Raw genomic sequence first — 16,462 nt, 5'->3', positions numbered from 1 at the left:
GATGAAGCACCCAATAAACTAGTTGAGCTAGAGTGAAAAGGGGGGCAGCCCCAGACTTTCATTCTTTGTGCTCCCAACATCAGGAGCCCATGATGACCAACTTCTTATCTTTGGATCCTGAGTCTTCAGCTGTTAAGTAAGTGGATATTTGCATCTCCAAGGGATTCAGCTTATATGGTCCTGTATCCCATATTGAACAGAGAATGCACAAGAGCTCCATTAATTCTGAATTGGAGAGAAAATTGTTCTGACCTCGTGGGGCACTGCCAAAGTGTGTTCCACTGAGACTCAGAAATGAGATCTGAATTCCCTACCATTGCTGACTCTTCCTGACTGCCCTTTCTTTTCTCACCGCTATGAAATGAGGGTATATCTTGCAAGGTGGGTTTGGATCCACACCTATACACACCTTCATGCTCTGGACAAGTTTTGTTAAACAAAATGTGGTATCTCCATCACACTGGACTTTTATTCAACCATAAAAGGAGAGAAGTACTGATACATAGTACAGTGTGGGTGAACATCAAAAATATGAAACTAAGTAAAAGAAACCAGACACAGAAGGTCACATTTTGTAGGATTCCATTTATACAAAACAGATAGAAGAAAAAAATCCAAATAGACAGAAATCAGATTTGTGCTTGTCAGGGGCTAAGCTGGAGGAGGGAGTGGAGACTGACTGCTTCATCTTTCCTTTGGGGTGAGGATAATCTCTTGGAACTAGATGGAAGTGGTGGTTGCAACATCGTGAATTTACTAAATTTCAGTGAATTATGTGCTTTACCAAGGACAATACTTTGTTATGTGGATTTTACTTCAATAAAAAGAAATGCGATAAAAAGAGCATGGTTCCCTCTAGGTCTATGAGAAGTTTCCCCACGTCCCAGAGGAGTTTTGTCTGCCATAGGATCCTCATCAGACCAGAGCTGTCCTAAGTGCTGCTGAGCTTAGGGATTAACCCACTGATGAAATTTTCACCTTCACTCTTGAAGTTGGCTGAGTATAAAATCCAGGATGAGCACCATCATTCCTGCATCCTTTAAGTCTGTGGTAATCTACCATTTGACCAAAGATGTGACATGGCTTCTGATTTATATTGTTAGTTGGCTAGGAGGGCAGATTTGGGTGCTTCCAAGTAGCCCTTCGTACCATAAGTCTCTTACAGCACATGTCATAATTAGGTCATAGAAATGCCACCAGACTGAGACCCTTCCATGTCTCAGGCACTACTGATCCTATAACAACCCTGAGAAGTGAGGTTGTGATCATTTTCCTACAATGAGGAAAATGGGAGAGGGCATGTTACTTGCTCGAAGTAGACTGTCAATAAATACCCCCTCTTGTCTTAAATTAAAACCCATGAATGGTCTTTAACCAGTGCCTTTGACCAAAGCATGGAGCCAGAATCCATGGTATCAGTTGAAAAGTCATGGTCTGGGGGCAAGAGGTCTTGAGGAGGCTGAAATGACTCAGAATTTTTGATGGAGAGTGATGAAGAGAAGGTGCCGCTGCTTGTGGCAACAAGAAACAGAGAAAGGAAGTGTTTGGGAGAAAGAAAACCACAGATCCAGGCTGGGGGAGGGGTGGTTCCCACTGTGAGTTAGTTGACAGTATTCTAAACACCTCCCCAAGCTTCCTTTTCCTCTTGGGGTCATTCATCCCCTGATAACCCCATTGGCTCCACCAGTCAACCAAAGTAGAGAGTGAAGAATCCTTCAGTTCTTCACTCTCTTCCACCTCACATACAATGAACAAATCCACAGTTCTGCCACTGATCCCTTCTTTCCATGACCCTGGTCCATCACCACAGTCAATCTCAGTTGACGATTCAAGACCTCTTGCTGGTGCCACACCATTCAACTCATTTCTGCCTTCTAGCTTAGATCCACATTCCCTGATGAAGCATTTTACTGCCATGGCCCCAAACTTATCTGTCACTGACAGTACCCTGCACAAAACCCTCCCAAAGCTCACCAACTTCCTTCAAGTGAATTCCGACTGTCTCCACCTGTCAATCCATGGGGTTAATGATAAGGCTGAGCTAAACTCTCCAGACCCAGCAAAGCCAGCTCCTACCTACAAACCAAACTCCTCCCAGTGGGCCACTTCCCCTCCCCGGACACACACAATCTGAGTAATTACCACATTTGTGCCTTCTCATGGGTGGCTCCCTGAGCCAATTTCAACATAAGAGACTCCTCTCCAAACCTCCAAGACCATGATAATGACAAAAGACTCTCCCTGTCTAATTCCACTCAACTGTGAAGTAATTTATTTTATTTTTTGCAGGACTTGTGTGAGGGTTACATGAGAAGTCCTCATAAACCACTTAGATTACTGATTGCTCATCATCTAGGCGTTGGGTTAACGATGAGTTTTGTGACTGTTTATATCAGAACAGTCCTCCTGAAGAGCAGTCCCTACAGAATGGTGCTCTTCTCAAAACATCAATCTGTTCATATCTTCCTTTACTGAAAGTTTTCCTGTTTCCTGAAAGATAAAATCCAGAAATACTTCAGGGTGCACAAGACCCTGTGTGATCAGGGTGCAATGTTACCTGATCACACACAGTTCTTAGACTAGTTCATCCTCTTCCAGGTTGAGGATGCTGGCCCCTCACCACACTTGTGCTAGCCATACCTTGTCTTGGTCTCTCCTTCTCCAGGAGGTCCCCACACTCCCATCACCAAGGTTGCTTGACGTCCACCTGTTATTGAGTCTTTGTTTTCAGTTTTTCTTTTTCTCTACAACTTACCAAAACTATAGCCAAATGATCCATTGTCTAAATGTCTGCATTATCTGTTGTCACTAATCAGAGCTCTGTGAGTCCAGGGGAGGAATTGGTCAGCTTCACCACTGAATCTCATGCCTGGACATGGTAACTGCTCATTAAACATTGGTTGATTGACTGGATGGTGGAAAGAAGGAAGAAAAATTGCATTTATGGAGTCTCAGTAAAGGGAAGTGGTTTACCTCAGATCACAGAGTTTCTACAAAAGGCGGAGACAGAATTGGTACTGAAATATGCTGGCTTCTAGGCCCTACCTTGCATCCTCTACCCTCATGTTCTGCGATAAGTGTCACCCACTCTATCTGAGTTTGGCATGAGTCATGGAGACAGAGCATAGAGGATCTGGTGAGTCTCAGATCTGGTCCGGATGATCCCTGAAGCCTGTGGTTCCTCAACCCCATCCTTCACGGAGATCATACTGAGGCCCTGGGAGGGGCTGTTCCCCTTCCTGTGAGGCCTCTGATGAGGAACCCATGAAGCGTCACAGGGACTCTGTCACATGCCCTGAGTCTGTCTCTCCTGTAGAGCTCTGTGGACTTTATAAGTCACCTATACAGCTGGGATCATGGGAGACAGAGCCAGGACACCTACCCTCACTGCCCTTCTCTGCCTTGGTGAGTTTTGGGGAAACAAAGAAGAATAGTGCCCCCTCCTCTGCCAGGCCTAGTCCCTGAGATCCCCAGGACTCAGGAACTTAGTCAGGGCAGAACTTGTGGGAGGAGGAGAAGGTGCTTAGCCTAGATCTGACCCCAGTGCTCAGGGGCCCAGACCAGGCCTGGAGCTTCTCTGTGTGGGTGGGGGACATGCTGTCACAGAGAACTCTCTTCCAGGGCTGTGTTGGGGCCCATGTGACCAGGTACAGGCAGGTGAGTTCTCCTCCAGACCTCCTGCTTCAGCCCAATGGACTCCCCTGGGCATCTGGAAGGAGCATGAAGGGTCTGAACTGATGGTGATCAGTCTGGGAGGAGGCCTTGAGTGACAGCTCGGGAAGATGAGAGGAGATGGACCTCCCTGACACTCAGGTCTGATTATTTTCCAGGAGCTGCCCCAAAACCCTCCATCTGGGCTGACCCAGGCCCCATGGTAAGCAGGGGGAGCCCTATGACCATCTGGTGTCAGGGATCTCTGCAGGCTGATGTCTACCATCTCTATAAAGACAGGGTCTCTAAACCCTTGGATACAGAGGCCCCACAGAACTCCAGCAAAAAGGCTGGTTTCTCCATTGAATCTATGAGCACACATACTGCAGGGCTGTATCAGTGTGCATATCACAGCAGGAGGAAGGGCTGGTCGGAGCACAGTGACCCCCTGCTTCTGGTGGTGACAGGTAAGGGGGAGAAGCTGGGTACCTTCACATTGTGGGCTCCTCCTCATGAAAGGTACCAGAGTGTGGGCTCAGGAGACCTCAGCTCTCACAGTCCACACCTGGGGTATGTGGACTGACGGTTCCCCCTTTAACATTGCTCTTTCCTTCTCTCTCAGGAGTATACCCTGCACCTTCCCTCTCAGCCCACCCAGGCCATGTGGTGACTTCAGGAGGGAATGTGTCCCTCTCATGTAGCTCAGAGGTCACAGGGGACACTTTCTATCTGCTGAAGGAAGGAGGAGCTGGCCCACCCAGACAGATGCAATCGAGGACCTTTCGTGGGAGGTGGCAGGCTGTCTTCTCTGTGGGTCCCGTGAACGCCTCCCATGGAGGGACCTATAGATGCTATTATAATTCCAGCTCCTACCCCCATACGTGGTCATACCCCAGCAACCCTCTACCTCTTGAGGTCACAGGTGAGGGTGCCCCTGAGACTCCAAAATTACTGATTTAAGCCTTGTGCTCAGTGGAGCCCTGGGGGTGATTCGGGGATGGTGATATGGCCTCCTGGGATCTGAACTACAAAGCAGGAGGCTTGGGGAAGGATCAGTGAGAACTCTCACTGTAGCCCCAGGGGGCAATGTGGGGTGTGCGTCTCCTTTCATGCGACTGTCCCTTCTCTCCAGGCGTGTATAGGGAGCCCTCCCTCTCAGCCCAGCCTGGCTCGCTGGTGTTCTCAGGAGACAACCTGACCCTCCAGTGTCGCTCAGGAGCTGGCTTTGACATATTTGCTCTGACCAAGGATGAGGGGCTCACATTCCCCCAGCATCTTCATGGGCAGCACAGCCCCTACTTCCCCCTCGGCCATGTGAGCCACACCCATGGGGGCCAGTACAGATGCTACAGTGGACACAACCTCTCCCATGCATGGTCGGCTCCCAGCGACCCCCTGGACATCTTGATTGTGGGTGAGGAGCCCCATGTCCTGATTGTCAGCCCAGGGTCCTGGGCCCAGTGTCACTCCTGTGTGGTGATGGGGTCCAGGGAGAGAGTCCTGGAGCAGAGGCTGGGATGGGGCCATGGTCTAGGGAGAGGGAGTGAGAAAGGGGGAGTGAGGGGCAAGGAGATAAAAGAGATCCACCCAGAGGGACTGAGAGGAGCTGAGAGGTGGCTCACAGAGTCCCTGGAGAGAAGTCAGTGGTCAAAGGCATGTGAGGAGGAGTCAGCTGTCTACACATCATAGCTTTCCTCTCCTCAGGGATGTATGAGAAACCCTCCATCTCAGCCCAGCCAGGGCCCTCAGTGTCCTGGGGAGAGAAGGTGACTCTGCAGTGTCGCTCTGAGATCTCGTTGGATAGATTCCATCTGTCCAAGGAGGGGTCACCTGCTGCTCCCCAGCTCCTTCGTCTGCAGGACGCAGCTGCTCCCTTTCAGGCCAGCTTCACCATCGGTCCTGTGACCTCAAACCACGAGGGAAACTACACATGCTACAGTTCAGACAGCACCTTCCCCTATCTGTTGTCACTCCCCAGTGACACTCTGGAGCTCCTAGTCTCAGGTGAGGAGCTTCAGCCCTGTCCCCTGTCCCCATGATCTATTTGGGACCCTGTTCTTAAGAGGTGTCTGAGCTGGCCTGGGAGAGAGGAGGCTCTGATGGAGTGTCACCCAGAGAAGGACCTGCCCCTCAGAGGAGCTAAGACCCCTCCCACCCCCTTCACCCTCTCCTGGGTCTAGAAGGTGCCAAGTGGGCAGAAGGAAGGTCTTGTGGTGGCCACAGGACAGATGCTGGAGAAGAGTTTGAGTGAGGTGGGGACTCCAGAGTCAGTGCCAGCCTCCCACCTACAGGGTCCATCTCAACAATTGGTGAGTCACCGAAGCCCCTTTGCTCTAAGGGAGCACAAACCACCCAGGGCAGTTCTGAGAGTCTTTGAGAGGATGTGATGCCCCCTCAGATGCTCAAGGACAGGCTTGTCTCCAAGGGAAGCAGGGAGTTGGACATAAATGCAGGGAGGGTGCACAGCACTCCATGTGTTCTGATGCTGAGTGGACAACTGTTGGGGAGATCACCCAGAGGGAGACCTTTGGGACCAAGTCTGGGGGAGCGGTAGCTGGGATGAAGAGAGGAGGAAGACGGCCCCACCCCCTCACCTCTCCCATCCTTTCTTTATGATATGTGAGTAGGATCCACTGGGGGGACTGTCTCAGTGCTCTCTGAGATAGTGACTTTGGAAAGGTCCCTGGTCCCAGAACTCCTGGTCTCAGGTGAGGAACCCCTGTCCTTGTCCTTTCTGAGCTCAGAAGGTCTTCTCTGGGTCCCATCCACAGGAAAGTCTGAGACATGAGGGAATAATTAGAGCACAGAGCATGTTCCACAGATGGGTCCAGCCCATGAAAGCATAGAAATAGATGGGAACCTCTAACACTTGAGACACCCCATCCCTGTAGTTGCGGACAGGGCTGAGGAAGGGAGAGGGATGGGATGACACTTGGTGAACCTAAGAGGAAATGAGATTACACTAAAGTTACAAGGCAGAGGCCCCCACCCACTGACTTCCTGGTGTCTCCATCTCAGAACCACAGCATTGCTACTCACCAGGAGGCAGGAGCAGGGGCAGATCCTACAGAGGTGTTCAGTCTAGGAGGTGGGGTGAGAGGGACCCCTGGGAGGTGAGGTTGAATCTGCATGGGCTCAGCTCTCCTGTGAGGTTGAACTTATGAGAAAGCCTTTTTCCATCTTTCTAAGGGGGAGCTAATAGTGTAGTTAACAATGATATTGGTTTAGTGATATTAACTTTATATGCTAACAAATTACTATAGATTCTCCTCCTCTCAATTGTTTTCCAATTGATCTCCTCTCATTTACTGATAATACCTATATCAGCCTCAATACAATTGAAATTTCACTTCTTTATTTCCAGATTGTGTACCCATTTTATTTTCATAAAATATAATATGACAATGATTAAAAAGTAAAAAAGTGAAACCTGAGTGTCACTTTAAGAACTGAATTTTTAGCTTGAATTATTTTAAAACAGACACATCAAAAATCTATATTTTTTGTATACATAATTCTATTGTCCAATCCATGTCAGTTCATTTTTCTGTTACACTGAGGTTTTATTAGGAAAAAATATTCTTTTCTTAATATAAATTAGACATTTTTTCTGTACTTTTGTACATCTCCTGAATTTTTTGTCTTTAATTTTTACCACGGTGAAATACACTTAAAAGACGTGTTAGTATCAACCATTTAGATCTTAATTACACTGAGTGACATTTATTGTTAACTCACCCTTTCTGATTTGTATAAGCTTATCTAGAATTTTTACATGAAGATGTATAGTTAGAATTGACCTGTAATTTTTAAAAATCTTTTTTATGTTAAAACTGGTTAAAATAGATTTGCAGGATTATCTATTTTTTTGTGCTCACACAATTTTATAATACCACTGATTTTCTCTGTTCCTTAAGGCTTTGAAGATCAGAACTATAGACTTACTTGGTTCTTGCTATAGGATATGGAGAGGGTAGAGGTTATCTTTTTATTCATTCATCCATTTAGTGTTTATTGAGTGCCATTAACCATTATGTGAATTCAATTTCAAAGAATCTGGGAAATTCAGACAATCTTGTAACCCACATTCATACCCAGGATTTTAGTGTGAAAAAGTTCAAATAAAAAATCAAATGACAAGTCTCCTCTCCTTGAAATCTTATAGACATTTCCAGAGTTCTTCCAAAGACACACACAGAGAGAATGATGATGATGATGATGATTACAGTGATGATGATGATGACAGTGACGGAGCTTCCCTCAATTGTCTTGTTCTTTCTGGTCTGTCTCAAATACACAAACTCCACCCCCAATTCTCAGCTTATTCTCCTCTGGACCCTTCCTACATCCCACAGAGATGACCTTAATCCTCATTGAAGAACAGAGTGAGGTCTTTCTGGGGATCTGCGTTCCTGTAGCCTGTGACACATCCTGTCTGGGTCTTCATGTGGCTTTTCTCAGGCTCCTTATCCTATTTAGGATTCAACTTAGATGTCATCTCCAAGTGTGACCTTCACTGTGACACTGTTCAGAACTGTCCTACCTCTTTCTTACCTAATTTATTCCATGTAATTAACACAACATATGATGTACGTATATATATACATACATACATATATATATATATATATATATATATATGACCAACCTCTCATCAATGAATCCTGGGTCCTCAGCTTTTGAATAAACAGAAGCTTTCATACCCAGAAGAGTTAGCTTACATGGTTTGTATCCCAGAATGAAAAGATACTATACAAGAAGTCAATTATTTCTGTATGGGGAGACCATTTTTCTCATCAACCCTGAGCTCTTGGAGAACATCCAAACTCTGTTTCAAAGTGACTCAGAAGTAAAGTAGAAATTAAAAAAACAGAGAAAGATGGGAAGAATGCAATGCGAAAAGAAAGAATCCTTCTACAGCAGATAAAGCATTCATGAAGAGATTGCATAACAGTTGTGTCATAAGAAAGAGAGGGAGTTATAAGAACACAGGGCAAAGGCTTGAATTGCATCCAGTCCTCTTCTATCCTCACTTTTTTTTTGGTTCTCAGAAGCAGCTGAAGCCATCAGCCCATCACAAAACAAGTCAGATGCCCAAGAATAGAATAGAGCAGGAGAAATTCTCAGTTATAGTGTTGGCACAGAGGGTAATGTCCTATCAAGGGATGGCAGGTGTCCTAGGTAGACATCCAGGGATCCTGGAGTCAGTTTAGCCTGCCCTGACCTCGTGGCTTCTTTATCCACAATTCCTAGCCCCACGTCCACAAGACTACACAGTGGAGAATCTCATCCGGATGGGTGGAGCTGCCTTGATCCTGGTGGTCCTTGGGATACTGCTATTTCAGGCTCGTGACAGCCCAGGAAGATTAGAAGATGCAGCCAGGAGGTAAATACAAGAGATGACGATGCATCACTCATAGTGATAGAATCTTGGGAATAAATCTTCTGTTCCCAGGAAGTTTGGGATGAGCATCTGGGGCATATGCTATGTGAACTCTCTGCAGCTCATTGTGCAGTGGAGGAATAATTTTTCATGTGCAGGGACAATGTCTGGACTCTTCTGCCATTAAACTGTGGAACTTTCCTTCATGACCACTTCATGACATCTTGACTGGCTCCTATCTTTCCCCCTTTCTGTGAAATCAGCATGTATCCCACATGGCAGATTTGGGTTCACACCTCCTCACACTTTCTTGCTCTGGTACAACTTCATGTAATATATTTCTCTCTATTTTTAATTACCACATAAGTGATGTGTTTGAAGGAGTCTCTTCATTCATATCATGCAGCTATTTTAATAAATCAACAAATTGGCATAATAAACGTGCATCCTGAAAGATAAATGAAAAAATGATGCCCTACTACTCTTTTTGGACTCCACAAGCCCTTCACTTTTCATCAGATGCTATCTGTGTAGTTTCTTCAGAAATATCATCACGTGGGATAAAAACATTGCTGTTTGAAGTCATAGCACGGTTTTTACTCCCCCTGAAAAAATCATTGTTAAAAACACCGATTTAAGGTATTTTCCAATTTCTCTTGTGCATCTACTCCCTTCACAGCCAACTTCAAAGTGCCAGTGTGAGTTCCCTTAAGCAGAGTTGGGAAGTGATGCACGGAAGTGACTTTCAAAAAACAGTCCAAGCCAATAGGACACCTCGAATTACAGCTGAGTTTCCTTGTATTTTATGAATAATCATCATTCTTATTTCAATGTCGTGACACAGTTTCAGTGAAATCACAAGACCAAAATTCCAGTACGTCCAGATGAGATGCAAAGAGAAAAGTGATAATATCAGTTGTGGGAGGGAATAGTGAACACATAGAATTTTGATTCACTGCTTGTAGGAGTGCAGAGTACATGCATGGATTTAGAGAGTAGATCACACTGATTTAGTTAAAGTAAGAGACACACATCTATGGTCTTTAAGTATATACCTCTGAAAAAATGTGTACATATGCAACATGATTCATTCACAAGGACATTGACAAATGGGTTATTCATATTAGCCAAAATCATTTTAAGACTACACGCACCAAAAAAGAGAGAATTTAGTGTTCTATGTAGAAAATCAAATATTATATGTCAGAGAAAATGCACAAACTAAAATTCCAATGTGCATGTGTATCCATCTTCAAACATGATGGTGAATAAATATAAGAGGTAGAAAGCCATGTGTTTCGAATTATCCCATTTACATAAAATTAAAAAGGAGACATCATGTATTATTTGCAAATGTATACCTAAGATAAACTCTACAAATAAAGGAAGGAAAAATATTCCATGAAATCTATAATGGTGGTTACAAATAAGTTGATGTTGGATAGTTTTGCTCAAGGTGGAAACAGCAGAATCTTTTGGAATACAGGCAATAGTATTCTTGACTTTCATTCGATGATTCATAAGTCTACTTATTACTGCCTTCGATATTGCCATCTATTCTATAAACTGTCTGTTTTCCACGCAATTCAGTGAGGTGGGGTTGAAGTAGGGTGGTGAGAGCCACATCTTACACAGGTGACTAATTCCTAAATGGTGGCTGATAAGTTATAAAAATTATTTCACATGTTGGCATGGTGTTTTCCTCAAAACATGATCTTTCTTGCCTGATCAGCCTCAACTGAAAGTCCAATCAGACAGTGAGCCACTTTCCAGGTGAGAAACTGAGTCTCTGAACAAACACTTTTGCCAATACCAGACTATAGGCAGTTAAGAATTTAAAGTGGGTTCATGTGAGTTCCTGAACTCATGATGGCCCAAGAATCTGAATTAGGATAAAGCAGATGAATGTGGACCAGGAGGTGATTTCAGAGAGGGGTTTAACCCCATCATGTAGTGTTTTATGGTCACATACTGGAGTTAGTTCCAGAATGCACCACTCTCAGGATGTCTGGTATTTTCTTTGACCTCACAGAGGGGGAATCAGATAAAGGTCATGGGGCAGAAGCAGCACTCCTTCTCTACAGAAAACTTATGTCAGAGGTTCTCATGGGCTGTATTCTGTGAATCTGTTCCATCTTATCCCCTCATCTACACTGAAGCAGACAAGCAGGGCTGGGCCAGTGCCTGGGTCCTCACATGCCCACCCTGTATTTCCCGGAGCATAAGTGTTGTGGACTGCAGGGAAGTCAACCCAGACCTGATTCCAGGACAAAAATGTCCCCATGGTGATCAGCAGCCATGATCCCTCTGAAATGGGGATCTTTATCTACACACCTTATTTTTCCTGGAATTCTCAACACTTCCATCCACATCAGCTAAGTCTTCTCCACATCTTTCAGCTCTATCCTCTCACTTTACCTCTTCAAAGTTGACTTTCCATGATTCCAAGACTAGTTATGATTGTTTATTGTCTTATCTCCACCTCCAAGGGTTTATTATACATAACACATGTCATAGTGCATAATTATACACAGTTTGTGATGAATTATGTGGCATCTTTCACACCCCGAGACTAGTGGGGATCAGAGAACAGGATTCACATGAGTTATGCACAAATTTTAGTTTTCATGCTTAGTACATTGTGTGAAATATAGTTGATATTTGTAGATATATTTTGACAAAATAAGTGGGTGAATGGATTGACTAAATGGAAACACAGGGAGAAAAGAGCTTATTTCACACACAGACACACACAAATCTTCAGTAATCTGCCTCAGGTCCCATCTCCTTTGATTTCTGTAAATTTGGACTCTCAGGTCCCTGGTCCAAGGATTCTCTATTTTCCACTCTACTCAGCTGAGACATAACAATCAGGTAACTACTAAAATGAGCCAATTCAACACAAAAACAAAATCTTGGAGCCAAGATTAGGTATGTAATTTTTAGAGTACAGTGCAAAATGAAAATGCAGGACCCCAAGTTCAAATGTCAAGATGGTGACAGTAGAACATTAACCCAGCTTGGAACACTGTCTGCTTGCACTCACAACCCATGAACCTGGCCCTGCATAGAGCAATGGGCAATCCAGTTATTGTGGTACAGACCAGCTTTTTCTGAGTGCCTCCTGGGAGCCAAGACCTGGGCTGGGCACTGCATGCACCCAATCAGTGAGTCTTCACCACACAACTATTAGGTGAGGGTCATCTCCTCCTTTGTAAAGATAATCTCAGCCTAATGTAGTAATTTGCCTACAACACAGTGGATTTGGGCAAACCATCTATTTACAAATAGGTCTGGCTCCATTCTGGCTCACTGCCTCTCAACTCAGTCCTACCCAAGCATTGTTCTGAGTAGTTGGCAGGACCTCACTCTCAGCTCCATGATCCTTGTCCCTGGATTATCCTCAGTCTCTGTAATTTCAAGGAAGGCAACCATGTGTAGGGATTGCTGGTCTCTGGAGGCAGGGTGATCTTAATTCTATTCCTACATGGAAACTTGCTGGAACCTTGATCTGGAAGAACAGACGGAGCATCCATACATCTTGGTGTTGTCATCAAAACTGGAGATGATGTTTGAGTGGCAGAGAGATTCCAACAGAAGAAAAAACCCAATGGCAGGCCCTGAAATAATTGATACCCCACAAATAGTAGTTCCTTCCCTTATAGAACTTCCTTTTGAAGAAGAGAAAAAACTTAGATCCTTTGAGGAAAGGCTTCCATTTACTCCAGGGCTCTCCATGCACAAAGATCCAAAATTTCTCATCCTTGTTTCCAGAGCAATAAGCACATGACCATCCATGCCTGAGGAAGATGGACACTCTGAGCTCCCGGATAACCAGGCACCATGAGATACCAGAATAAGACATAAGTCCCCAATCACTGCATGTGCATGACTGCAGGCATTGCAAATTCTGCCAACAGAAAGTGCCCCTGGAGGTGATGGTGACAGGTCAGAGTCCTCCATAGCCCATCCCCCACCATCTGCTTCTGTCTTCATACTGGAGGCAGGCCTGTGTCACCACCTGGAGCCCATTTGTACCCTGCCCCCTCACCATACTGTGGGGGCCAGAAATGGATCATGGTGCTGCTGAATCTCAGAGTAACACCATAGAAATATCTCATAATGATTTTCAACATCCTTTGGATAACAAGATGGCATGCAACTTTGTGAATTTTCAATGTAATAAATAATTTGGTACTCATATAAACCTCATGAGGAAATTACAAATCTCATTTACATGACAAGACATGTAGAAAATGACATGACAAAAATCTGAAAGTCTTTTTCTGCAGAGATGAAAAAGTCATTTCTCTAGTTCAAGGTAATTGCAAAAAACCTACAGTAGTCAAAAAATCTTGAAAAAGAAGAACAAAGTTGGAGAATGAAAACTTTCTGATTTCCAACTTTTACTACAAAGCCTCAGCAGTCAAAACGGTGTGGTTTAGCATGAGAACAAACTTATAGTTGCATGGGGAAAAATTGGAAGACAAGATATAAACTTATACAGATGAGCAGTTGACTTTAAATGAAGATGTCAAGACCACACAATGGGGAAAAATGGTCTCTTCGACAAATCGTGTTGGGAAAAAGTGATCTCCACATGCAGAAGAAGGAAGCTGGACCCTTACACACACCATATGCAAAAATTACCTCAGGATGAATCAGTATAAAAGCTAAACTTATAAAACATTTATATAAAAACAGAATCAATATTCATAACCTTGGACTTGACGATTGTTTCTTAGATGTGACACTGAAAGGACAAACAGCAAAGAATAAATAGATTAATTGAACATCTTCAAATTTTAAAATATATATGCACCAAAAAATACTAACCAGAGTGTAAAAGACAGTCTAAAATTGGAAAATATATTTCAAATCATGCATCTAATAAAGGTCTATTATTCACAAAATATAAAGCATACGTTTAACTCAACAACCACAAAAAGACCCAATTTAAAAAATAACCCAATAGCTTCAATGGACATTTCTACAAAGATATACAAATGCACAGCAAGTCAATGAAAGAAGGTCAGCTCATCAGACATTAGGGAAATGCAAATGAAACCACAATGAGCTGCCACTTCACACTCACTAGATTGACCACCATATGAAAAAAAACCCCACAAATGTTGATAAGAATGAGAAATTTGGACCCACATACATAGTTGGTGGGAATGTGAAATGATTCAGCCATTGTGGAAAGCAGTTTGGCAGTTCCTTAAAAAGTTAAGCCTGAAATTGCCACATGTACTAGAATTTTCCCTTCTAGATAGAAGTATCAGTTATGTAAGATTAATAAGTTCTAGAGATCTGCCATACAACTATGTGCCTATAGTTAACAATACCGTACTGTGCATGAACATTTGTAAAGAGGGTAGATCTTGTGTTAAGTGATCTTATCACAAAAAAGAAAAGAAAAAGAATTGCAAACAAATATTTGAACAAACACTTATGCAAATGTGTTCATAGAAGAACTATTCACAATAGAAAAAAGTGAACAATAGCCCAAATGCCCAACAATTTGGTGAATGGAAAAACACCAACAACAATTAGCCGAGAAATGTCTTCAACTAGTGCATTTTCCCAGAGCGTGGAGACAGAAACCACAATATCAGGTGAAGAGTTTGTCTGGGGTACAATAGCTGGTGAGGAGGCAGAAATGACTCTGAGGTTTTGATGGAGAGAGATGAAGAGAAGGTGCTGCTCCTTATAGGAACAAGAAAGTCAGAGAGAGGAAGAACTCAGGAGAAAGGAAACCACAGACCCAGGCCAGGAGGGAGGTGGTGGCTCCCTCTGTGAGGCAGTTGACAGTATTATAAACATCTCCCCAAGCCTCCTCTTGGGGTCATCCCTCTTGTGATAGCCCCATTGGATCCTCTAGGCAAGGAAAGTAGAGAGTGGAAGAGACTTCAATTCTCCACTCTCTTCTACCTTACATGCAATCAACAAATTCAACAGTCCTGCCATTGAGCCCTTCTTTCCATGACCCTGTTCCATCACCACACTCAAGTTCAGTTGAAGACTCAAGATGTCTTGTTGGTGCCATCTTATAAGCCTTCTTCCTACCCCAATTCCCAGGCCCCTACTCTCTGAAGAAGAGTTATTTTCATGGCCTCAAACCTATGTGTCACTGACCCTCTCCTGCACAAAACCCTTCCAGACATCTCTTCCTTCCTTCAAGTAAATTCCCACTTTCTCCACTTGACATTCCGTGTTGTTGGTAATCAGGCTGAGCTAAAGTCTCCAGTCTTAGCAAGGTGGATCCTCCCTACAAACTAAAGTCAATCCAGTTGTGCACTTCCCCTATCCAAACACACGTGCAACCTGAGTAATTAGCACATTTGCGCCTTCTCGTGGTGGCTCCCTGAGGCAATTAGAACGTAGCTGACTCCTTTCCAAACTTCCTAGACAGACAGTGATAATGACAAAGAACTCTTCCTGCCTCATCCCACTCAACTGTGAATGTATTTTTGTTTGAGGGTTTGTGTAAGAGAGTTACATGAGAAATCCTCATAAGCCACTTAGATTACCGATTGACTCATCATCAGATTAATGATGGAGTTTCATTACTGTTTATATCAATACGGTCCTCCTACAGAGCAGTCCCTACAGAGTGGTGCTCTTCTCAAAATAGAAGTCTCTTCATGCATTCCTTTACTGAAGATGTTCCTGCTGTCGGAAAGACAAATCCCAGAAATATCTGCAGGGGTGCACAAGACCTTGTGTGACCAAGGACCAGTGTTACCTGATTACGCACAGTTCTTAGACTAGTTCACTCACTTCCTGGTCGAGGATGCAGGTGACTCACCATAATTGTGCTAACCCTACCTTGTCTTGGTCTCTCCTTCTCCAGAATGTCCCCAAACGCCCATCACTAAAGTTGCTAGATGTCCACCTGTTATTGAGTCTCTCTGTTTTCTGTTTTTCTCCTTCTGTACAACTGATCAAAACCATAGCCAAATAACCAATTGTCTAAATATCTGTATTGTTTGTTGTCACTAACGAGACCTCAATGAGTCCACAGAATAAATTGGTCAGCTTCACTACTGAATCTCATGCCTGGACTTGGTGACTGCTCAATAGACACTGGTTGATGCCTGGAGGGTAGAAGGAAGCAATAATATTTGCATTTAAGCAGTCTCAGAAAAGGGGAGTAACTTATCCAAGGTTGCGCAGGTTCTATAAGTGGCAGAGTCAGAATTGGAACTACAACGCACTGGCTCCCAGGCCTTGCCCTGCGTCTTTTACCCTCATGTTCTGGGACAAGTGTCATTCTCTGGATTTGGGTTTGGCATGCGGTGGAGGCAGAATTTGTGGGGTCTGGAGACTCATATCTGGTCTGGCAGATTCTCAAGCATGCTGTCTTTTTGGCCCCATCCTTTAGGGAGACAACAACTAGGTCCTGGGCGGGGCTGTTCTTCTTCC

The 16,462-nt window shown here is 44.1% G+C and overlaps 1 protein-coding gene across 3 annotated transcripts; it reads left to right on the top strand.

Annotated features, from left to right (window-relative positions):
- The first annotated feature begins 3,280 nt into the window (after window positions 1–3,280).
- On the top strand, window positions 3,281–13,240 carry LOC124250070 (leukocyte immunoglobulin-like receptor subfamily A member 6). 3 transcript variants are annotated; one of them, XR_006891530.1, is made up of 8 exons: window positions 3,281–3,405; window positions 3,622–3,657; window positions 3,831–4,118; window positions 4,274–4,573; window positions 4,784–5,065; window positions 5,356–5,655; window positions 5,832–5,960; window positions 8,905–9,042. XR_006891530.1 is itself a non-coding variant. In XM_046681809.1 (8 exons), exons 1-8 carry the CDS (start codon window positions 3,357–3,359, stop codon window positions 12,822–12,824), a joined length of 1,404 nt encoding a protein of 467 aa, XP_046537765.1. In that variant the 5' UTR covers window positions 3,281–3,356; the 3' UTR covers window positions 12,825–13,240. The 3 variants fall into 3 exon arrangements, 2 of the variants coding, with proteins under 2 accessions (XP_046537765.1, XP_046537766.1); XM_046681809.1 differs by lacking the exon at window positions 5,832–5,960 and adding an exon at window positions 12,809–13,240 and having other exon boundaries at window positions 8,905–9,037; XM_046681810.1 differs by lacking the exon at window positions 8,905–9,042 and having other exon boundaries at window positions 5,832–8,173.
- The last annotated feature ends 3,222 nt before the right edge of the window (window positions 13,241–16,462 follow it).

Source organism: Equus quagga, chromosome 13 (genome assembly GCF_021613505.1).
Source record: "Equus quagga isolate Etosha38 chromosome 13, UCLA_HA_Equagga_1.0, whole genome shotgun sequence".
Classification (NCBI taxonomy): Eukaryota; Metazoa; Chordata; class Mammalia; order Perissodactyla; family Equidae; genus Equus; species Equus quagga.
This window is presented reverse-complemented; position numbering and strand designations above follow the sequence as displayed.

What these genes read in the sequence shown, in the direction of transcription:
- LOC124250070 (XM_046681809.1), top strand. Translation starts at nt 3,357, where the DNA reads ATGGGAGACAGAGCCAGGACACCTACCCTCACTGCCCTTCTCTGCCTT. An exon ending in CACTGCCCTTCTCTGCCTTG is followed by an intron (nt 3,406 to 3,621) that starts GTGAGTTTTGGG and finishes ACTCTCTTCCAG; the next exon opens with GGCTGTGTTGGGGCCCATGT. An exon ending in ATGTGACCAGGTACAGGCAG is followed by an intron (nt 3,658 to 3,830) that starts GTGAGTTCTCCT and finishes ATTATTTTCCAG; the next exon opens with GAGCTGCCCCAAAACCCTCC.